General features: G+C 38.7%; 2 protein-coding genes and 1 non-coding gene across 3 annotated transcripts; 2 read left to right on the forward strand and 1 right to left on the reverse strand.

The window, feature by feature from the left end:
• Positions 1 to 2,254: 2,254 nt before the first annotated feature.
• LOC102223472 (cyclic AMP-responsive element-binding protein 1) lies at positions 2,255 to 9,237 on the reverse strand. The gene is made up of 6 exons (XM_023326004.1): positions 9,174 to 9,237; positions 8,914 to 9,084; positions 8,543 to 8,674; positions 5,573 to 5,662; positions 3,540 to 3,690; positions 2,255 to 3,204 (listed from the first exon to the last, which is right to left on the reverse strand). Exons 1-6 carry the CDS (start codon positions 9,235 to 9,237, stop codon positions 3,060 to 3,062), a joined length of 753 nt encoding a protein of 250 aa, XP_023181772.1. The 3' UTR covers positions 2,255 to 3,059.
• A 1,608-nt stretch (positions 9,238 to 10,845) lies between these two features.
• Positions 10,846 to 23,004, forward strand: cul2 (cullin 2). Its single transcript, XM_005803710.3, has 21 exons — positions 10,846 to 10,929; positions 11,921 to 12,059; positions 12,371 to 12,473; positions 12,592 to 12,686; positions 15,101 to 15,206; positions 15,334 to 15,416; positions 15,713 to 15,809; positions 17,096 to 17,206; positions 18,039 to 18,201; positions 18,307 to 18,431; positions 18,548 to 18,655; positions 18,785 to 18,844; positions 18,947 to 19,075; positions 19,185 to 19,271; positions 19,428 to 19,580; positions 19,664 to 19,741; positions 19,825 to 19,891; positions 20,478 to 20,680; positions 20,798 to 20,899; positions 20,983 to 21,099; positions 22,215 to 23,004. Exons 2-21 carry the CDS (start codon positions 11,941 to 11,943, stop codon positions 22,344 to 22,346), a joined length of 2,238 nt encoding a protein of 745 aa, XP_005803767.1. The 5' UTR covers positions 10,846 to 10,929; positions 11,921 to 11,940; the 3' UTR covers positions 22,347 to 23,004.
• Positions 23,005 to 23,914: 910 nt separating this feature from the next.
• On the forward strand, positions 23,915 to 23,986 carry trnaw-cca. The gene has a single exon. It is a non-coding gene; the product is annotated as a tRNA-Trp (tRNA).
• The last annotated feature ends 871 nt before the right edge of the window (positions 23,987 to 24,857 follow it).

A 24,857-nucleotide genomic window follows, 5' to 3' on the forward strand; every position in this document is an offset into this window, starting at 1 on the left:
ACAGAGTAGTGAGTGAATAAAATCACCGGTTTTATGTTTTAAAAACTCCAAATGCAGTTAATCCTAATTATGGTAAACATGGTTAAAACTATGCTAAAAACAAGTAGCTTTCTTAAGGTTTACCTTACATTTCAAAATTGGTAAATAAAAAAGCACCCTGGATAAGACAAGGAATCGATTTTATTTGCTAACCACCTTGCTTTTATATTTCCTAAAACATAATTATGTTGTATGCCGAAGAACGAAAGGAAATTACAACATTTCTGTCTGTACTTGAACACATCTACGTTGTGGCCGTGGTAGAAACGTTTCCGGTTCAAGTGGGTGGTTACAGCTGAGTAATAAATAGACTAAAGTGATAGTCCCCTGGGTTTTACAGTTGGATTAGTGCAGATGTGCTTCTGAAGACGGTCTGTTTTCATAGTGATCCTTTTTTAATGTTTACAGGCAATGTAATAAATTCTATTCTAATAATAAGTGACCTATACCGGTGCTGCAGGGCTTGGATGTAGCAACTCCAATATTTTTCATTGGAATACGTTGTTTAAGGTCTCTGTAGGATTTTGTATTGGACAACTAATGACAAAAAAGTTTTACTCCCCAAAATGTTACTTTATACACAAAATATTATGTTGCATACAGTGGTGGTCTTGGTATTATAGGGCACCTGGGTGAGAGTATTGGATTTAAAGTCCTTTTAACATTTTGCAAATTTAAAAAAATTGACAGTTGGCTACACAATAACCTAAACGTTTTTCTGCTTTATATATATATATAATTATATATAATATATATTCCCCCCTATCTTCATCTGTATCATTTTATCTACATATATTTTTTTTGATGAACTATAGGAATAAATACCAAGAAAGTGATCAAATCTCTCCTTTAATTAAATGTATTGGTGAATTCTGAAAGAGCTTGTCTTACACACTATTTCCATTGGTTGTAGTTGTGAATCCAGTTTGAATTAGGTAACTCCATGAAATACATCTATCTACTTGCTAGAAATCCATTTTATATAGATTTATTCCACATTGTGTGATAATCACGCGGTAGCTGCAGTCAAGTACGATGGTATGGCACATCCTACTGGTAATGCAAGTACATTGCACTTTTTGATACGGGGTGAGTTTTGTGTTGGAGTGAGAACGTTTTGCGGTTCAGTCAGTAAAATGTTTTTGGGTGGGTGTGTGTGTTAATTGACTTATGTAGAACAACCATTATAACATATTTTATCGATGCTGTCATGTTTGACAGTATGTGTGACTGGATCCAGGACGTAACCTAAAATCAGACATGCGTCTTGCTCCGGAACAGTGAGTTTTCCAGTGTGGTTTTGTTTCAGTCAAACCAGAGAACGGCTGGGTTTTGTTTGAAGCATTCACAGGAATGCAGTTTCACAGCAGATCATCTTCTGAATGGTGTTTCTGATCTCCTGCAGTGCAAAATTAATCAAAGTCCTAATCTGTGTTTATTCTGTCAGAAAGTCTTCCATAATTGCAATCTACAGGTGGCAAAATTCCCGACTAGTCCACACTTAGGTGTTTAGATTAATATGGTTTCCATGGGAGACAGTATATCGTGTTTTCTAGTTAGAAGCATTCTGTTCTCTTCAAATATCCATTCTCAGTTGGGTGAGGCTTATGGAAAACGTACTCATCCTTTCTCACTGTGTACTGCATATGAAAACACTAGAATGTTTTTTGGGGGTTTTTACGCCTGACGGTTGGAAAATGTGACAAAACATCTGATAGTGGTAGAAAAATTGAAGGACAAAACATCTGAGTAGTCACACAAGGTTGAATATGAAGATGGTAAAAGCTCTCTTATGCACTTGTTGAGGTATGAGTCCGTATAAAAGTTTCAAAGTTTGATAACCTTGGGTAAAAATACATCAGTTTTATAGTAAAGAAAAAAAATTATAACAGAGGATGATAGCATTTATCATCTTTTTTCTTTTTTTTAATGCTTGTTCCTCAAGGTTCTGTTTTGGGAACTACTCTGGAACACATGAAGATTCATATGGGATTAATAAAGTATTTTTTTTAATGAATTATTTTGGCATACCATTTCCTCTGCATTGAATAAAACTCCTTACATTTCCAAATCTTTATCAACACATTTAAATCTCCTCTTAAAATTGGACTCAACTTTTCCAAATGTGAACCTAAAAACTGAACAATACTTACAATACATTGCATCCGCATTGGCACGGTATCAAGATGAAAAAACTGTTTGGGCAAAATCGGTGTAAAAGTCTAAGATCTTTTAATATGGTGAAACTAAACCCATCAAACAGTGTTTGAAGAGAATAAAAACACATAACAAAAATAAATAAAACACAAAATCCGGCAGGCAAAATGGGTTTAAACAGTATTGTTAATATAAACCTCCTTTCCTCACTCACAAAACCAATGAGGGATTTTATTAACAAAATATACATCTAACATAAAACTGTTGAGGCAAAAAAAAAACCTGCCCAAAAATAAATAAGCAATGATACTTGTCTTGAGACATGTCATCGCATATATGAACTTTGGGACCTTATAGTCTGGTTTTCAGCTAAAATATTGAATATCCTGCAACTATAATAATATCAGGATTTTTTTTTTTTTTTTAGAGAGGAATAATTGTAAATGTAGTTTTTTGAAATACATTCTCAAGTTTTTTTTTCTTCTCACAACATCAGCTGGCGATGCAAAACAATGCCGAGCTAATCATGCGGAATACAGAATGCGACACAAATAAAATGAGATGGCGGCATGAATAAAGGCAGTGACTTCTGCTATTTTCACTCAACCTCACTCGTTTGTGTCCGGTAAACACCGGCGCGCACTTACAAACCTTCCCCCCTAATACTCGCTCTCGTTTGTCCTGCTGGTGTTGGATAATTGCGGCCCTCGAAATCCTGACATCATTGTGTGAACACAGAAAATTAACGACGAGGAGTGCTTTGTGTCAGCGCGTTTGTTATTCCAGACTCCATTCAAAAACACGCCACTGAAACAGACAAAAGTCCACGGGATCCCAAGTTGCCCATCTCCTCTGCAACACAGTCACTCCACTTTGTGTCCGTAGATGTCTTTCAGGGCTCTGAGCTCCTCTATGAGAGTCTTGTTTTGCTGCTCCAGCACGGCCACGCGGTTTTCCAGGCACGAGACGTACTCCTTCTTCTTTCGCCGACACTCTCGCGCAGCTTCCCTGGAAGCGACAGCGGCAACGATTAGAGGCCTGGACATCTTTGGCTCCTCTCCCGGATTAAACAGAGAGCGTATTGGAGCCATAAATAATGAAAGCTTCTTTGTAATGTTTCGGTCATGACTGCTATGATGACGCTAAAGTAGAACTACACTTTGGTTGGATGGATTTTTAGCATACTGAGACAAAGCACGATTGAAACGATACAAAGCCTCAACAAAATAGCATTTTGTGGCTGGGGAACCACAACAGTCATTCTTTCCTTCAAAAATACGTCACAGAAAAGCTAACAGAAAGATGAATGACCTAACAAGAGAGAATGACTGGTCCCTCTCTACCTGTTTTTCATTAGGCGGAGCTCCCTCTTCTGCAAGGAGTCCTCTAAAGGCTTCTGAGGGCCGTAACTCCCAAACCCGGACTCGGTCTTCAACAGCCTAGAGGTGGGGTTGCGTTGCTGGCAGTTGGGAAAGTCGCCAGCAGCAACAGAGCCTGGGAAGAGGCCAAATAAATACAGTACGTCAAACTACTAGATTGATCTACTACAGTATAGGGGGTACCGGATACTGGTTACTCGGTAGCTAACAAGTTAAAAATAATGGGACATAAAATAATGTGTTATAGACTAAAAGACAACAGGTCAAATGTTAGCAAATCTGTTAAAACAATAATTAAAAAAATCCCCCAAAACAGTTTTTGTGTTTGAACAGCAAATAAGCATGGAGGAGAATTCAGCCCAGGCTACACATTTTTGTCAGCGATTCAACACATTCGAATGACGCACAACTTTTTATGAACTGTGTGCTGGTGGAGCCGGCTGCACATTGCCCAAAAAAAAACAAAAAAAAAACATTAATCATCCTCCCACTTCCTGTTGTCTTTATGGCTTTCACCAGTAGCGACATCCGGCTGTTGATCATGTGACTCCTGTGATACAAAAAAAAGTGTTTCCACTGCAGTTTTGTGAAATACATCTATTTCGATAAGGCCAAAACAACCATGTCATACTAGCGCAAAAACATTTGATAAAAAATGATTTTTTTTTTTAGAATTTGCCATGTTTCCATTTCCATAAAGTTGTGCAAATTGAAATCACGGAAATAAACGTAAATTTGCAATAACCAATTTATTGGGAAAATAAATTTGTTTTACTCAACTGCACATTAAAGACACCCACGTCTCCTCCGACGGCTGATGTATGAAAAAGGAAAATATGTTTCCATTTTTAAACTGAAGAAATTATTAATAAAAGAAATAAAATAGTGAAACCTGAAATGTCAAACTTCATGCCAATTTGTGTCATTTAAATCAATAATATTTAAAGGTAACAGATAATGTAAGTCACAGCAGAGTTTAAACTGACCTACAGGACTATGGTGTATCATTCTTACAAGATTCAACCAATCAGAATGCACCACAAAGCACCACCCCCCTCAACATTCAGGGAAATAGCAACAAATGGCACCAGAGAACAATCCCGGTTCCTGTAAAAAGTTCCTGAAAACAAACGGAAACTTCAGTCATTTTTTGTGATAATTTTCCACACTTTACATGGGAAAATATTTTTATTTTTTATTTTCAAACTGTTTTGGTTCAGAAAGTTTGATTCCAATTTCTCCTTTCATCCAGAACAACCAGCTACAAACAGGAACATAACCGTTTAGTTTGGATTAACTAGGTGACTGAGCCTTTTCCAGGCAAAACAAATGCACAAGTGCATTTTCAACAAATCAAAGCTAAAGGCAATAACATAGAAAATGAATTAAGTGACAATACATTGCTTATCTATCGCTCTGTCAACAGAACTCTCCCCTCATGTCGTCCTCAATCTGCTGACTAATTCAGTTATATGTGGCGCTTGCAAAAAAAATGAGCCGTATCTAATCGCAGCGAGTCCTGCGACTGACGTCAGGGTACATCTTATTTGCTGTTTCACATTTACACGTTGCTGCTGGGGGTCTGTTCCAGGAAAAGCAGTGACGTCAGCCACTGCTGCTATGCAAGTGAGTAAGTGAGTGAGTGGGTAGCGCACAGCACTGAAGCATTTCACAGATGACGGGCGAGAGAAACGCAGAGCTTTTCCAAAGTGTTTCTCAAAGTGAGCTTGTTGGATTTTAGCATGCTATATATGCCAATGAACTACTTTTTTCAAGCGAGTAATCTAAATGTTATTATATGAAGTCAACACTACATTTCAAGTCAAGACTACATTTCCCAAGGAAAATCTAATTTTTTTTTTAAAAGAAAACAAATTCATTTTTCCATTCCAAAGCTCTCCACCTCATTCCACATGCAACTAGTTTGAGTTAAACATATAGCTATTCAACAAATCATAAAGTAGTACTTCATCTTAGTTACAAAGTAAAACACATACCTGCTTCTGTCTCATCTCCAGTTACAGCCATGCTGTATCCGATCCCACGTTCCCAAGAAGAGACTGTCTTCTTCAAAGTCTTCTCCAGCACTGAAATGTCACCGCAAGCAACAGTGAGACTATGTATGCAGTTTACAATTAGGCATTGACATCACTATGACATCACTGCTTGATGTCAACAGTATGGTTTGTTCTCTCCCGCCTCCCCCCAGCTGCCTGACACAGCACTATGAGTCAGGGACTCTGCTGTTTGTATTTCCTCATCTTGAGCGTATGAATGATCCTGCTCTTTGAAAGCAGGCTGTGATTAAGAATCACTTTTTAGCTTAGCGCTAGCAATTGAGATAGGTAGCCTTCCTGGTGGATTGGGCAAAATGTTAAATCAGCTCTTGACCCATCATTTGGTATTATCTTAAATTAAAAAAAAATATATAGAAATATGCACTTCCAATCATAAGTGAGGCAAAAAACTAAATTATTTTCATCTATAAATAAAAACAGCACTCTGCCCATAGTTTTTTTCTTTAGTATCCTCATAAATAAATCAAACTAATTAGAGGTTTTAGAGTAAATAGTGGCGCTCATAATACCAGAGCCTTTTCCTTATGGCCAATACTAAAGGAAAAGGCTCCCTCTACAGGCAGTGCAGAGGTACAGACAGGACAATGTGTGATGGAGGAAATTGTTCATTTACCTCAAAGTTTCAGCAACTCCAAATAGACCTATATATATATATATATATATATATATATATATATATATATATATATAGAGAGAGAGAGAGAGAGAGAGAGAGATCTACCACACCAGACAAGACCCAAGGTGTAGGTTATGCAAGGAGGCCCCTGAGACAGTCCAGCACATAACAGCAGGGTGCAAGATACTGGCAGGGAAAGCGTACATGGAACGACATAACCAAGTTGCAGGCATAGTGTACAGAAACATCTGTGCAGAATATGGACTGGAAACCCCGAGATCAAAGTGGGAAACACCCCCAAAGATGGCGGAGAACACCAGAGCTAAGATCCTGTGGGACTTCCAGATCCAGACAGACAAAATGGTAATGGCGAACCAACCAGACATTGTCGTAGTGGATAAACAACAGAGGAAAGCCGTTGTGGTAGATGTAGCAATACCAAGCGACTGCAACATCAGGAAAAAGGAGCACGAGAAACTAGAGAAATACCAGGGCCTCAGGGAGGAACTGGAGAGGGCCTGGAAGGTGAAGACCACAGTGGTGCCTGTGGTCATCGGGGCCCTCGGGGCAGTCACCCCCAAACTGGACCAATGGCTACAACAGATCCCAGGAACAACATCAGACATCTCAGTCCAGAAATGTGCAGTCCTTGGCACAGCCAAGATACTGCGCAGGACCCTCAAGCTCCCAGGCCTCTGGTAGAGGACCCGAGCTCAGAGGATAAGAACCACCCGTGGTGGGTGAGAAGGGAATTTAAAAAAAATTTTTTTTTATATATATTAGGATGGTTGGGGGAAGTTGCTGCATAACAATTAAGCATATGTCAAAAATTGTGAAGTCTTGTCTGCCACGACAAAATTTAAGATCTGTGATTAACATTGACTGTCCAATCTACAGACATTTTTCAAATTAATTTAAGACATTTTAAGGCCTTAATTTAAGACTTTTTATTCAACAAAAATCTCAAGTTTTTTTTGTTGTTGTGGGTTTTTTTTTTGCACTTTACAGTTTTTCCAGAAGTTTTAAACTACTATGATCTTTTGGACCTTAGATACCTTAATGAATTTGATTTTCCATGTGTCTTGTTAGACATACTTAAATCAAAGTAGCTTAAGAGCATAGCAAGAAGAACGAAACTCAAACCATCTCTGCTATCAATCACAATGGGCATATTCCCGACTCCAACTTTCCAACTACATGGCCAGAAAAAGAGGGGATTTAAAGAGGAGCTGCAAAAGCAAATGAGGTTGATAAGCAGTGCTTGCAAAAACTGATGGTATTATCCAAGACTTGGCTATTGAGCTGTTAGCATTTCATGACAGTCACGAGACTGTGATACAGCAACAGTCTTCAGTCAGAGGCTTCGTTATATTTGTTGTAAGACTGACTGCTACCAAAGATTCCTCCTGCTTACAGCATCCCCATCCCCAATGACTCCCTGGAGATGCCTGGATCATTTGAGTTACGACAACATTTAATAAATTACTTATCGTCACTTCTCACACTGTCTTTTTAATGAGGATGAGGATGGTGTGGGTTACTCCAAAGGGTGGAATCTCAGGATCATCAAACTTCCATAGCCATCGGATGGCGTTCAAATGACAACCAACTGTCTGCAAGTAATGACTCTATGAACATTGTAAAAGGGGCAGTGTGATTATAAACTTTTTGAAATACCAAAAGATAAAACAAAAACGGTAGCATTTGCCAGAGAAACTAAGAACTGGTCTTCATTGGGTATTTCAGCAGATTAATAATTCCCCCCAAAAATATTCTAATGAGCACATAACTGCTTCACCAGATCAGATTCAGGAATAATCTAGAGAGCCAGACGGTCAAAGATCGCGCTCTCCTCACCCAAAACTTTATAAAAGTTATCGGACAATGTTATCTGCTGCCCTTTTGGTAAATGGTAGCTGACTAGCATCGGTGTTGACGCCAGTGAATATCCAAATGAATTTCTCAACTTTGGATACCTTTTCACACTTTATTCATCTTTACCGGAGAACATGCCAACAAACCCATATATATCTGAATGTGACAGTTTCCATTTGGTTCCAGCTCATGTTTTTTTAATGTAACCTGATAACAGAGAAATGTTGTGTGGTGACATTTAAGAAGGTGATGTGGGAAAATCCTACTTTCACATCTACCCAGGCAACTATGGGCATCTATTCATCAATAACTGAAAGGAAAAAGGCACGATCGCCTTGCAGAGAGAGGAGGGATGGAAAAGTGGGAGGGAAGAAGGAAGGAATGAAGGAAGGAGTTACCTTGTGCCATAACAAAACCGTTTGGTCCTTGCAGTGAATCCATGTCCTCTGCTACTGGCTGCTCATTGGTTCTTCTTACAGGAACAGATGCCAGGGTTAGCGTACTGTCTTGCTTTACCTGGGCAGGAACGCCTTGACGACAACAAAACAAAACAAATAAATGCTTTAAAGACAGGACAGTTGTGTTTCTCAGCTGAGATTATTGCAACCGGTTTCATCGCTTGGTGATTTAGTTTGAAATTTATAAAATATTACACAGTTGTTACAAGACACAGCTTTGACACAACGTCCCTTGTGTCAAAGCTTAGAGATTGGATCTTAGAGATTTTGGATCATTACACGCAGTAGTCTAGATGAAGATGAGGTGTTACCTGACAGTGAGTACATCCAACGCTGCTGCATACAGTTGTACATCTCCTCATAAAGCGGAAACGCAGTGGGAGGTGGAGGCTGTGGCATCTGGGCGCAGCCCATGGAAGAGGACGGCAGGTTTGGCATTGTGTTAAGAACGTAACCGACAGGAGGTGCCTGAAAAAGCCCAGCTGGAACAAGCAGAATGGGAAAAAGGCTCAGATATATTACATATCATAATATAATAACTGTTTGTGATCATGCTTTCGGACATGCTTACTGTGCTGGGCTTCCATGGTTCGCTGGTAAACCTGATCATTTCCCTCGGACTTAATTTGGTACATTGTGACTGACTAAGCCTGCAAGGGAATCCCAGTGGTACAAAATGTTAAACAGTTAGTCTTTGGTTCTGCATCTTTATGCAGGGTATCTCTTTAAAACTCTAAAACACACGGCTATTAATGTCTACATTGCTGGAGTCTAAAGGGCGTACCTCACAATGGAAAAATGTCCAAATTGTGCCCAATTAAACATTTTCCCTCCCTGGAATTACGTGACTTGTTGGCGTTACAAGGTATCAGGTGTGAATGGGGAGCAGGTGAGTTGAGTTATTTTGGTTATACAGTTACAAGCTGTACAATGATTTGATACATTGCATCAAAGTGTCACATCTTCAGTGCTGTATTATGAAAAGAAATATTTACAAAAATTGGAAGGGTGTGCTCACTTTTGTGTTTGACGTCAATCAATCAAATAACCCATGACTAATGAAATGCTTGGTCGCTTAATTACACAGCCATTTGTTTAATCAATGGCAAATGTTTGCCAAGTGCTTTTGGATTGTTACCGAGTTGTTATTTGCTGGCGATGAATTTACAATTGAACACTTCTGCTATTTAAAATTAAAGCAATTTATCAGAAAGAGGAACCTGCCTTGTATTAAACTGCACGTTTCACAGAAGTATGGTTATTACAACGAAAGGCTCATTTGGGGATAAAAATGTCTTACGTGTCACCCTCTGGTGGCTTTGGTAAGATGTTGAAGGTTCAGGGGAAACCTAGCTATGAAAATATGATGCACTTCAGGAAAATTCACAAGTTTGGTCAGGATAGCACAAAGCTAACTGATGTTTCATCTAGCATTACTGCCTGGGGCGCTACGTTTTGTAAACACCAGCAAGTTAAAGTTTAAAGTTACACTGTAAAGTAAATAGTAAAGAGCTAATGTACTAACATTGCTTACTCTTAATAACAACAGTAAATGGCGTGACTCACGATAAAGACTGCTTAATTTCGCCGGAGCGTGGCCTCAGTTGTAGTTTTATTTTTTTTAATCAGTCTGTTTTCGCACAATTTAATTGGTGCTTTATTCTGTTGCCAAGTAACTGTTTGACCGTTTTCTTGTTTTGGTTTTGTTCGTTCCACATTCAAAGCCCATGAGCAAGAAGCATAGAGTTAACGACATGTTGTCTATTTGTACTGTAAACTGAAAAACAACAACAATAACAACAATGATGATAATAATAATGATAATAATAATTATTATATATAAAAGGAATATACAAGAACATAAATGATATAATTGATAATAGAATATTAAAAGTAAAAGCAATTATTTTATAAATGTATTATTATTATTATTATTATTATTATTATTATTATTATTATTATTATTATTATTATTATACTGAAAATAAAAGTTTTATGAAACGCGTCCAAAGAGGTTCCCGTAGTTTTGGGCGATACCATTAAAAACGAGGGTGTTTTTGTTATTTGGGACTGACGCGGTCAATTTATTTCTCAGTAGTATAAGCAACTGAAAAACAGTTCCTAAGTCTAAGTATAATTTGTAAACAAACTCGCACGTTGAAAATCATAAAATAGCATTTCAAATACATTTACTTGTTTCTTTACGGCGTATTCCCAACTAGTCGAAATGGTTTGATCCTGGAGGTACTAGGGAAGACTTGTAAAGCGAAATCAAGTCCGTGACAGCGGAGAAAGCTGACTTTTATAAAAGTAACTAGTGTACAGAGGTTGGTAGCACTTTCACGACTTTTCTCGACCTGAGCGTGCTGTTCTGTGTGACTGTAGCGACATGTTTTGCTGAGCTGTCAGAGCGACTGTGCTGAAACTACTAAGATGACAATTTGATAGTGATAGCCAAGCTACCGTTAGCTAGCCACTAGCCGGCTAGTAGCTAGCTGTTCCCTAGAAATTGAATGGCACTGAGCAGGAAGAAGAAGTAGCATGTTAGCTAGAAGCTAGTTAGCCTTTTAGCTCGCCAGCCTATTTTGGGATTGTCATTCCGCTAGCCAGCAACCTTTACTTAGCTACGTTTATAGTAACGGTAAGAGGGGTGTTTATCAAGCGACAGTAACGTGTATTTATCCGAGACGAGTAATTGTGTACAATAAGTAGCTGGAACCAAAAGCTGTCATGACGCTGCAGTGTTATTTTTGTCTTTAAATGACCTGTTACAGTAACACGGGGCCTCCGTTTTGGTACACGATGTAATGTGATTTTTCTGGGACACACCTGAGTGTTCATTGTGTTTTTTGGGGGACGTTGTTGCTGTGGTAATCCTGGGTACTTGACGGAGATGATTGTTCAGATGCATTCGGTAACCCGGAGCTTCGATGATGACGATTTGAACAGAGGTTTTAAGGCAAACTTAGAGCTTCTTACACTGATTTAGTTTCAGGATTAGTTTTGTTTTGTGTAGTTTTCAGTAACGTAGTATTTTTTTAGCCCTATTCTCAGTCTTAAACGTGCATTTGGTGTCTTATTACAATGCATTTAATGTCAATTATACTGTCATAATCGACTTTCTTTTCCTTGCCACTATGTTTATACTTTCAACATTCTAACTTGGCAGTCTTAAGCGTTCTGATAGGACTTATAATGGTCCTCTAAATTAAAAGATGAATTGTAAGGTCAAGGTTAGAGCATCTTTTTTTGTTCCCACCACCCCAAATGCATTTTCATCTAGTTTTATTTTGTTATAATTTTTTTATTTTCTTTTAGGGTGAAATAGAAGCTGTACCATGTCTTTGAAGCCGCGGGTGGTGGATTTCGACGAGACATGGAACAAGCTACTAACTACAATCAAGGCTGTTGTGATGCTCGACTACGTGGAAAGAGCCACGTGGAACGATAGATTCTCGTATCCTATATTGCAGTGTTTCATAATGCAACTTGAAGGTTAATGAAGGGCCTAAGTATGAATTTAATTGGCTGAATTTTCTTCACATATAGTTTGAAAAACTTCAGCAAATTGTTGTAGATCAGACAAATTGGATCATGTGACGCATTTGCGTTGGACATTTTTGCATAAATACGGCAGTCAAGGTCATCTCACGCTGACCATTGCCGACTTAGTAGCAAAACTATATAACGTAATTGTCGTAAATAATCACATACAACGTTGTTACTTGTGCAACTAACAATGTGTTCATCCTGAACTCCCAACTCCAGCGATATTTATGCCTTGTGCGTTGCATACCCAGAGCCTTTGGGTGAAAGATTATACACAGAGACCAAGGTTTTCCTCGAGAACCATGTCAGGCAGTTGTACAAGGTAAGAACTCACCGAACCCTCTGCTGCCGACCTGTTCACCTCCTGTTGTGCTCCTCCTGCTCTTAACACCTTCTGTACTCGTTTGTGTGTTGTTGTCTTTGTTTTTTTTTTTTTTTAGAAAGTACTGGAATCAGAGGAAAAGGTTTTAGTTATGTACCACAGGTACTGGGAAGAGTACAGCAAAGGAGCTGACTACATGGACTGCTTGTACAGGTGAAACGCTGCTGTTTACGGAATTTAATCTTCCGGTTTATTTTTAAAGGAAAATGTGTGATGTTGCATTGTCTTTAGAGATTCGCTAATTGGAAATTTGTAGCTTTAACTTACTTAGCTTTAAATACCAATTCTTGCTCTTTCTGATTTGTCTACTAAGAAACTTTAATGCAAGAAGATGTAAAAGTTGCGTAGCGGTAATTAATCATTTATATCAAGAGCGGCGTAATCTTTGTGAAATAGTGCTTTCTGTTATTTCACAACTAAGACAAAATGTTCCCTCTGTCAACATTGAGTTGTTTTAGCATCTTGTTGGTGATTGGTTGTATTGGCATCCTCCCAAAAGCAGCGGTGTCCAAAACTTTTGCATTGTGGGCGAAAGACACCAAGTTGAAAGGGGGAACTTTGATTTTCTTTTTCTTTTTTTTTTTTTGATTAAATAATTAAACAGATTTTATTTTTGAAGGATTTGTTTAATCTGTTCCGAAATAATTAAGTATGTAATATTGTAATGAAACAAAGTAGAAACGAACAAATGATCTCAGATGTTTGCCTAAATAGAAGAAAGGCTTCCAGTTTCCTAACTTTTTGGGTTGATTGATTTCTAGAAAACATTTTAGCCTCTATTTGGCCAAATTTAAGGAATAGGTTTGTTTTCCCATTTTGGAAAAAAAAAAAAAAAGCGCTGGATGTTTGTGGGATTTAAAAGTGAAAGCAGAACAAACTTGAGCTGTAAAAAAGAAAGATATGAATTATCTACCTGACAACAGTTTACTTTTCATTGAAAGTCATCTCAAAAAATAAAACATCCTTCTGTATCAGCTGCATTTGCTGCAGAGCCAATTTTATTTATTTTATTTATTTATTTATTTATTTGAGCTGCACTCAGGGACCACACAAATGATTCCCAAGACCAAAAATGGCCCGAGGCCACACTTTGGTCACCCCTACTCTAGTGGATGAAGCTCTTCACTCAATCTCTGAGATTTCCTAAAAGTATGCCGATATTTCCAAATCCAGCCATTTTCACCACCTTACTGATAGAGAAAGTGAAACTTTGAGCTATTTCCCATAAGTAACAAGTTCCACATTGAAGGTGACTGTTGTTACTGCAACCTCCAAACATGATGTGTTCATTTACTGGAAAAAGACCCGAGTGTTTTGAGTTCCCCACTCCTATTAGTATCACTTTTTCATCCTAAACAGAGTCAGCTTATCACTTTGTTGTCCTTAATCATTTATAGACTTAATTTAGTCTCTTTTTTTTTTCTTCACATATTTATGGGGTCTTTTTCCACAGAAACACACCTGCTCAGTTGCATTTCTGATCCAGCACAGATTTTCGTCTCAGCTGCCTAAACGCAGAGGGTGTCGCTTCTCTCTTTTCACAAGCAACAGTGATCCTGCCATTATGGTTTTTATTTATTAGTTGTTGTTTTTTTTATTGAAAACGACTCGTGCCAGATGCCAGCAGACGCATTAAGTGTCCCAATTCGAGTCGGTGTTTCTTTTTAAAGAACTTTCAAGTCTATTTTTATTTTTGTTTCTTCACAAGAGTGACTGTGCATCTAAATGCCTGTTATTTATAGTGTTACCTCATAAAGCACAGGGAGTGGCTCACTGTGTGGGGATCAATTTGTATTTTAGAAAAAAAAAAAGTGTGCTATTTGTTTATTTATTTTTTACATCATGGTAAATGTCTTTGATATTTAGCATAACAGAGGCAGATAGCACATCTGAAGAAACGTCATGCATCTTAAAGTGACCATATTCAGCCAGTGGGGATCAGTTTGGTGGCTGGTTACAGTAAATTTGAAAATCAGATTAAATGTGGTTACCATGTGCAGTTTAGAGTTAATAATAACACATTTCAAGAAAGAGACGTCCATTTCAAATGGGAATGTTTTTCAAGACTGATATTTGTGTTTGTGCAGCCATGAATACTATGCCATGCAGTGACAATCAAAAATAAGATTTTTTTTAATCATAATCTTTACCAGTATTACAAATGTGCAACAAAATATCACAATAAAAAGTGCGGCTGACAACAGTCGCCCCACTTTTGCCAACTTAACTTTGTTGTATTTAGCGACTTTTCAGACACAAAAGAAATTCGGAATCGGCAACATTGATGATCGGTTAGAAAACCGCAACCGTACTTAGAAACGTAATGCTTGTCCATGTCGAACAGCAGAATTTAACCTTAACCTTTCACACCTTGTTATACCATGAAACCAGTAACCAGCCCCTGCCTGGTCTCTGAGTTTACCAGAATCCGTTGGAAAGCAGCTACCAAAACAAGACTTTTATTTCTGGTTTTCACTGGGGGAATAAAATCGAAACTAAAACATGCAGTCACTGATGAAACCAGTCGACTAATTTCATCATCTTACGCCTGTCCCAATGCCGTCCAGGTATCTGAACACGCAGTTTATCAAGAAGAACAAGCTAACAGAAGCAGACCTGCAGTACGGCTATGGGGGAGTGGACATGAATGAGCCGCTGATGGAGATCGGAGAGGTACTCAGCCATTCTTCCACATGTTGCTTATTGTTTTTTGTGTCTCCCACTTGATTGAGATGAAATAATTTGTTATTTCTGTTCTGAGACAATAATACAGTGACAAAATGCCGTCTTGTTGTTGCAGCTGGCTCTAGATATGTGGAAGAAGCTGATGATTGAACCCCTGCAGGCCGTCCTCATCCGGATGTTGTTGAATGAAATAAAGAAGTGAGCTTTCTTTCAAAAAACTTTTCTTTTTCGTTCCATAACGTACAACTGATGTGATAATAGTAGATTCTGTATAGAACTTTTAGCTTAGTTAAAAGCAATGAGTTTTGAGTGCCTTTCAGCGACTGTTGTGCCAAAAAAAACAAAAAAAAAAACTTTCATAAAAATCATGTCTGCTCATGTTTGCAACACTTTCACACGAGTTGTATCAACAAATCATTCCCTCAAGACTCACCCCCCCCCCCCGTTTGGAAACACACGTCATGATCAGGTCTTCAACCTGTGCTGTCTTGCAGTGATCGCTGCGGTGAAAACCCCAACCAGAAGGTAATCCACGGGGTCATCAACTCTTTTGTTCATGTTGAACAGTACAAGAAGAAGTTTCCGCTAAAGGTGAGCCGACAAGCAAACACCTGTTCTCCCAATCTGCGCTGTATTCAAGCTTTTTTGTTGTTGTTGTTGTTTTTATTCTTTCTGTGTATATGGTGTCATTAAAAGACACAAGGGTCAAAATCCAGAGCTAAAACTGCGAAGTCCACTAAATTGCTTGCACAGCGACGAAAATAACCACTGAACATGCCAAAATTTTATTGCTAGGTTTGGCTGTGAACACGGAATTCACAACAGATGTTGGTAACGATCCAAGAAATGCATACGTAAATCAGAACTGGAACTATTCCATCAAATACATCCAGATTTAAGCTTCCAGTTTCATTCCTGTACTTGGGATAATCATTTTGCTAAAACATTCACCCTTGTTTTATCTCCAGATTCCTTATCTTGTCATCCTTTTGTTAATTATTTGACGTTTCCCGGTATCATATCTGGAAAGATGGAATCAAATCATGCTGTCCCCCCCACTCAAAAATTCACTTTTTGTGTTGAGTTTTCTTTATTTATTCACCGAACACGGTGTTGAGTTGTGGTCCCACCTTGACCAGAAGAGATTTTTTTTATTTTTTTTTCAGTACCTCGTTCACCATATTTTCTGGACAGTAAGTCGCACCGGAATGTAAGTTGCATAAGTCATGAAAAATATTGAACAAAAAAATAAGGGGAAAAAGGCATACATAAGTTGCTCTTGAGTATAAGTCACTGGACCAAATTATGAAAATAAGTGCGACTTATAGACCAGATAATATGGTACTTATCCAAATTTTCCACAGTAGACATTAAACAAACTTTTCCATTATTTTTCAGAAGTGCAATCTTGTGCATTATGTGTACACCTGACTAAAGGTCACAGGACCAGACAAATTCTGAAAAAAGTGCCAACTTATAGGCCGGATAATACGGTACTTGTTTAAATGTTCTTCAGCCAACTTTAAACAAGCTTTTCCATGGTTTTTCTTCAGCAGTGGAGTCTTGTGTGGTATGTATGTACAGATCATTAGGTGGATCACTTGTTTCCATGGAACCTGAAATATTCCCCATGTACTGCACTTTATCATACATATTCTCAATTGTTGGACAGATTTACTTTATTTCTGTTTACGTGTAAATTACTGACATCAGAAGTACATTTCATGTCAGTCATTCAAAGTCTATCTACTGAGGAAAGACTTTCACATGTATTTTTGACTATACTTGTTTCCCCCACTGTTGGATTGTGTTAATGTTTACAAAAGAATATGTTTCTCAGTTGTTGTTTGTTTTTTTTTTTTATTCCTGTGTTGCAGTTTTATCAAGAAATCTTTGAAGGGCCTTTTCTGATAAAAACAGGAGAGTATTACAAACAGGAAGCCTCCAATCTTCTCCAGGAATCCAACTGCTCACAGTATATGGAGAAGGTAAGTCGCCAGACAGAGAACGCGGGGACTCGTTTATTGGTCGAGTTTGGGTTCACACAATTTCTTAATGTTCAACCAGGCTGTTTGTAATCTTGATTATTAGCTCAAACATTAAGCCACTATCACAGACCTGATATTGTGTTGACCTCTGGCTTTAATTCTGTTCCCCTGATCCTCAGCCCTATTTCTTACCAAGGTGATCCTTTTAGTGGATGACAGTAGGGCCGCAACTAACGAGTTTTGTAGTAATCGATCACTCTGACGATTAATTGGCTAGGAAAAGCTTGTCTACAAATTTGTCATTTAATCAGCGTTTTTATAGAATATTAAAAATACATTAAAAGAACGAGCAGCACAGAAAATAAACATTTTATTGACTAAATTGTAACAACGTAGCATTCCTTTCCTGAATTTTAACCATGTGAACCTTAAATGATGTCTCTTGGGGAGTTTAGGGTAAAACATATTTACATACAAAAGTGTATTTCTCTTAAATACAAAATATTTTGTACAGTTTTGGCTTAATTACTGCTCTGGATATGTTGCTCTTTCAGCAATTGGCCTTTTCTTTTTTTAGTCTCTATACTCCAGTCAACGATTAATTGATTACTAAATTAGTTGACAATTACTTCAATAGTCGATTAATCACAATTAATACAATTAATCATTTCAAGCTTCCTGTCCAATCAGTCAGTGGGGAGTAAAGCCAACATTTCATCCAGTCACTTCCTGTCTGGTCAAGCTCAGTGTTGTTGACTCATCTAAAACAACTTCCTGCTATGAGAAGAAAAACCCTTCTTTCTCTATATTTTGTGTCGCTCTCGTCTCATAGGTCCTGGGCCGATTGAAAGATGAAGAAGTCCGATGTCGGAAGTACCTGCACCCCAGCTCCTACTCCAAAGTCATTCATGAATGCCAGCAGAGGATGGTGGCCGATCACCTGCAGTTCCTACACGGGGAGTGCCAGAACATCATCAGGCAAGAGAAGAGAGACGGTCAGTACGCTTTGTGCTTCTTTTTTTTTTTTTTGATGTCCTGACGCCGTTCGCACGCTGCAACCTCAGCTAACAGCGACCGGTGAAATGGTTTGTTCCGTTCAGACATGGCCAACATGTACACCCTGTTGCGGGCCGTGTCAAACGGGTTGCCTCACATGATCCAGGAGCTGCAGGTCCACATCCACAACGAGGGCATCAGAGGCACCAGTAATCTCTCTCAGGAAAATGTTAGTACCGCTCCACACGTTATGTTCATTCCATCGGACTTTCAAAGTGCCTTGTTGTTTGTGTTTTTGATTTTTAGACTTTTGACGGGAACTATTTCTGCTCCGTCTCCCTTTAGATGCCGACCCTTTTCGTGGAGTCCGTGCTTGAGGTTCACAGTAAATTTGTTCAGCTCATTAACACAGTCCTAAATGGAGATCAACACTTCATGAGCGCACTTGATAAGGTACAAACCACAAATAGCTGTTGCCTCATTGCAGAGTGGTCTTGTAGTAGTTTTTTTTTTTTTTTTGCCTTGATTATAATTGCCTTTCTACCACTTTAATCTCTCTTGCCGTCTCTCTCTCTCTCGTAGGCTTTGACGTCTGTGGTGAACTTTAGGGAGCCGAAGTCCATCTGCAAAGCCCCAGAACTTGTGAGTACACACACACACACACACACACAGGAACTCTCATGTCGAATTGCACGTGCAGAGCCTTGACCGAGTCACCCCCTTCCTGCTGCTATCTCTGACCAGCTGGCAAAATACTGCGACAATCTGCTGAAGAAATCTGCAAAGGGGATGACGGAAAACGAGGTGGAGGACAAGCTGACCAGTTTCATCACAGTGTTCAAGTACATAGACGACAAAGACATCTTTCAAAAGGTACAGGAAGCTTTTTGTGCTACAGTATACCCAAATGTGACTCAGTTTGAAGCTTTAAATAGATCCAAAACTCATCACATTTGTTTTTTTCTCTTGTTTTTTTTCTTAGTTTTATGCCAGAATGTTAGCAAAGCGGTTAATACACGGTTTATCATTGTCAATGGATTCAGAAGAAGCAATGATCAACAAACTAAAGGTAAATAAACAGCAGATTTCTTGAGTGTTTAAACAAGCTTTTTCATTATTTTTCTTCACCAGTAGACTCTTGTGTAATGTGTCAATAGAGGTCACTGTAATTATGTGTATTACTTTTATTATAATGACCTATGACCTCATTCTGTCCACTTTGCAGCAGGCTTGTGGCTACGAGTTCACCAGCAAACTTCACAGAATGTACACGGACATGAGCGTGAGCGCCGACCTCAACAACAAGTTCAACAATTTTATCAAGACGCAGGAGACGGTGGTGGACCTGGGGATCAGTTTCCAGATCTACGTATTACAGGTCGGCAATGAGGAAGCCGAAAACGGGCGGTTGAAAAGATGCAAAAGTTAACACTTTTGGCATATCGTCTGCTTTTTTTGCAGGCTGGCGCTTGGCCTCTCACACACGTCCCCTCGTCGACGTTCGCCATCCCTCAAGAACTAGAGAAGAGCGTTCAGATGGTGAGCGAAGCTGCTGAGATTTGTACTTGTAGCGAAAGAAGCGCCTTCTGATCATGTCTGTCTGTTTTTGCCCTGTTTTGCAGTTTGAATTGTTCTATAATCAGCACTTCAGTGGGAGGAAGTTGACTTGGCTGCACTATCTCTGCACAGGTAACACAAAACGATGGCAGATTTAGTAAGATGATTCAGCATGTTCTGGTTAAACTTAGAGGAAAAGACATTATAATAGTGTTCTGTCCTTTTTAAAGCTCTTGTCGCAGAGTGTCATCACATCTTTAAATTAAGGCCTTAAATTCATTTTTAAAAAGTAAGCTTGCCTTTGAGACGGCAATCACAGATTTTAAACTTTGCCTTGTCTGGATTATTTAATCTCATATATTCAATGTATTTTTTTTATCTCTCGTGGGACTTTGTTGTCAGGCAAAAGTTTGAGTCGCACTCAAGACTAACATACCCTTTGCATGCTAGCTAGCTTTTTTTGCATTTATGATGGGCAAGTGTAAATTTCTCACCAATTGGCTAGATGAAGTTTGCACATTTCTGTGGCAATACAGGTCTTAAACATCATTCACAACAGTCTCTAAAAATCTTAAATTTAAGTTGGTTAGACCTGCAGAAACTCTTTGCAGCTTTACACTCCACAGTAATCTTGTGCAAACGTCATTGGACTCTATTTAAAAGTAACACGACGAGAGTTTCTGAACTTTGGCGTTATGCTTGTTACCCCTTCTCACAGGCGAAGTAAAAATGAACTTCCTATCCAAACCCTACGTTGCCATGGTAACCACATACCAGATGGCTGTGCTTCTGGCCTTCAACAACAGCCAGACGGTAACGTACAAGGAGCTGCAGGACGGCACCCAGATGAACGAGAAGGAGCTGCAGAAGACCATCAAGTCCCTGATGGACGTCAAGATGCTAAACCACGACTCGCAGAAGGTCTAACGCAAAACAATGTTTGGCTACAGTTACTTTTTACCCTCAGATTAGCGGTGAGGTACACTCAGGTTTTGGGTTCAGACGTTGAAAGTAGTGTACGTTTTCCCCTGTGCACAGGAGGAGATCGAAACAGAGTCCACGTTTTCACTAAATATGAGTTTCACCAGTAAACGAACAAAGTTCAAGATTACGACGTCGATGCAGAAAGACACGCCGCAGGTAAGGCTACTGCCGGCCGCCAACCTGCTGAGAAATGGGCCGTGCGATAACCAACTGTACCGCCGCGTGTCTGTAACGTTCAGGAGATGGAGCAGACGAGGAGCGCCGTCGACGAGGACCGCAAAATGTATTTACAAGCTGCTATAGTGAGGATCATGAAGGCGCGGAAGGTCCTCCGACACAACGCCCTCATCCAGGAGGTGAGTGGGTGGATAGGGTCAAGACCTTTTCAATTTGAACTGTTAGGATTTATGAACATTAGCGGGGATAAAGGGTGAACATACGTAAGTGACACAAAACAAAGCGATCAGGAGCGTCCTGAAATTGTTCACTCATTATTGCAATACCTCTATTACACTAGTTCTGAACTGTTCTTTTCATTCGATCTTTGTTTATAGCTCTTTTGATTGAGGCGTTGCATGTTTGGACAACTTTTCCCTCTGGTTTTGGATGCTGCTTAGCTGGAAGGATTTTTTTTTTCTCTCCTTTCTTTTACTTTCAAATACTTATGATGTGCGACTCCAGTCAGTCAGAGGCCACTTCAGATTCGTTGCGAGATTGACTGCTGTTGGAGATCATCCGCAACGACTGTTTTGACGATATTTGAGTGATATAAGTTACAACATTTAATTGTCATTTGGAATAACTTAAGTATTTTTGAGTTGAATTAAATTTAGTTCTATTATATTAAAAGCATACTTGCCTACTTAAGTATAATTGAGGAGTTGTCTCAACCAGATTTTTTTAAAACAGTAAATGTAAAATGTGAATAAACATACATTTTAATATATGTAAACATGGGGTCTTTCTATGTGTAATTTCATCTCATGATAAATCAGGACTTCAAAAAATTATTATTTTATTTCTTCAGCGAATTTGAACCGGTGTAGCTAAAAGCAGTTCAGATTGAGGAGTTTTGGATAAAACATATATAGAGACAAATGTGGTTTTATCATAAATGCAAAAATTTATATATATTGTACACTTTTGACTTAATTACTGCTTTGGGTATTGTTCTTTCGGAAATTGACTTCCTTTTTCTTTTTTTTTTTTGAGTTTGTATACACCAGTCAACGATTAATCGATTACTAGATTAGTAATCAATTTGTGGCGATTAATTTGATTAATCATCTCATTCTTAGTATAAATCCAGCTGTTCTCTGAAGGTCTTGGAGGTTTGTTAGAGAATATTAGGGAACAAAGAGCAACACGAAGACCAAGGAACACAGGGAGAAAAGTAACGGTCTAAAAATCACCCAATGCCTTGTGTTTTTTTTTTTTTAATTCTTTTTTTTTTTTTCCTAAACGTGTTCAGGTAATCAATCAGTCCAAAGCCAGGTTCAACCCCAGTATCAGCATGATCAAGAAGTGCATCGAGGTGCTCATCGACAAGCAGTACATCGAGCGGAGCCAGACGTCGGCCGACGAGTACAGCTACGTCGCATAGGCCCCATGAGCCGACGACGAAGGGAGCATCTCCACACAGAGACTCACCTATGAGACAGGTTTCAAATTATGAACAAAAACCGCAACAACAGACTCATTCATCTAATTTAGAATTTTGAACTGCAGGCTGTCTGCGACGATCAAAAGCAGGACTTTGTGCCTCCATCTACGGGGAAAAAAAAAAAAAGAATTTAAAAAAATGACTGATGACATCATGTCAACGCCAGACAGCCGGCTCGCACCACCACTCTGATAGGCCCCTCTCCTATTCGAACCTCTCCCACTTTCTGGTTTTTAAACTGTTTACAGCATCACCAGTGCCACGCACCTGTGCGTCCAACGTCAAAAAGAACATGCCTCTCTAGCTGTTGGAAAAGAAAGATCAGAAGAGCCTATTTGTTGAAAGAGTACAGAGGGGGGGGGACAAAAGACATATTGATGGCTACATATTAAACATGCTTTCTTTTCTCACGTTTGCAGTTGTGTGTTTTTTTTTTCCTCTTTCTTTCTTTGTTAAATGTACTGAACTTAGGAAAAAAAAAACATTGTAATAAAACTGGTATACTGACTATTGTTATCTTTCACATGTAAAGAGAAATGAGTGACAAACATGATCTTGCTGCTTGTCAAAATAAATAAATAAAAACACTGAAAGCTTTTATGTAAATACCTGTGATATGTCCATTAGAGTTCTCACAGAATGTGGTTGACGAGTCTATGCTGCTGTGCTAAAATTAAATTCTTACGTGGTTTTTTTGTGAGAATGTAGTTGAATTTTTCATCCTTTTGCTATTGGCTGGTGTGTATCTGATTTACTTTACCTTAATAACGAGCCTCTTTCTGTTTTTATTCTGAGTAATAAAAGGCTCTATCTAGTATACTGCCACCTACTGGACAGCTAATGTAGGTTTAATATTCTACCAGTTCATCCTTACACCCTTATAGTTTAAAAAAACCCCAACATAAATTAAGCTCGAAGTACGAGTGTAATTAGTTTTTAAAATAACGATTTTATGTCGTAAAGTATTTACCGTAATAAGAGAACTTTTTACTGCATAATATTTGAAAAATGTTGCCATGCTGGTTTAACAGCACTATTTGTATCAATGTTAAAACAATTTCAATGAAATCATTTGCATTTTAAAGTTATAGAAAAAAATGTTTTAATTCATGTTTGTCATTCATATATTAAATCAGAAATATCAACCTGAGTGGATTTTAAATACTCTTTGACAAGTACATTAGTATAAACTCTTTTTTTTTTACGCACTTGACGTCCGCGTTTCATTGTGATTAGCGTGCTTTTATTTGTTTGTCGTCTCGCGCTGAGTGCGCGTGAGCGTGCGGAAGGAGAACAGCTATAATAGGCAGCTGTCCTTGGTGCTGACGTAAGCTTAAAGAGAAATAAAATATTAATCCCCTGTTCAGGACTGATTTTCTTCGGAAATTGTTCGTCTTTGAAGGGGACATCACGGCTAAATCTCACGGTATATATCTGATTTACAAATGGACATCAAAATGACCAACACTCTGGTTGTATCATCCTCTTTCAGGTAGACAGGCGTTGAAGGCCTCGTGGCGCAACGGTAGCGCGTCTGACTCCAGATCAGAAGGTTGCGTGTTCAAATCACGTCGGGGTCAAACCCTTTTCTCCTCTCGAAACAGACCACATTGAAATCCATACGTATGCGCTTAATATTAATGGATGATGCCATTATAAAATATGCATAGTCAGATGCTACACCAAATGACTCACTTGGATACTTCTTTTTCCATCCACATGTTCCTCTGGTTAATAATTAGCAGCAACCAGGCGCTGTAGAGGACACAGTAATCACGTGGAAGAAGGTGGAACGAGACCCAAATTTGTGGTTGTGTGTCGTGGAAAAAAAAAAAAACTATTCCCAAGCGAAACCTGAAATACTCCTTCAACACACTGTAAATGTCTGTTTATTCCAGAACAAGTATGTGGAACGGCATCTGGTTGAATTTGTTAACCCATAAAACCTGAGGGCTGAAACGGTAACATCAACTCTCAACATTCACACTGTGCAACATGCGCCCCAAAAAAACCACAAACAAGGCAGTTAAAGATTTTTTTTTTTTTTCCCAAAACCTGTACTGAATCCTCAAAAGAAGACCAAGCAGAAGGAAACCTGACTCTAAATGCATGCATTTGCTTCTCCTCGTCATAATTACAATTTGTAAATAAGAGCAAACCGCATGTATTAACATTAAAATTTGGTCAAAACTGTGAGCAGGTTCAGGGGTAGAAGATGAACAAGACAAGACATGTCACAATTAAAAGCAACGGCCAAAGTTACTTGTTTGTTTTTGGGCTTAACGTGCTCTCGCCTCATTACACGTTGAATGTTTTGGCGTCTTACTCAGGATTGTGGATTAACATTGCCTTGAGCTAATGATTTTTTTATTTTTTCCTCATACAGTCGAGGTAGCAGCAGCTCGTAGTAGAGCTTTCCAACCTGCTGTGCAAGCCTCAGCGTGCGTCAGG

This window comes from Xiphophorus maculatus, chromosome 21 (genome assembly GCF_002775205.1).
Source record: "Xiphophorus maculatus strain JP 163 A chromosome 21, X_maculatus-5.0-male, whole genome shotgun sequence".
Lineage (NCBI taxonomy): Eukaryota > Metazoa > Chordata > Actinopteri > Cyprinodontiformes > Poeciliidae > Xiphophorus > Xiphophorus maculatus.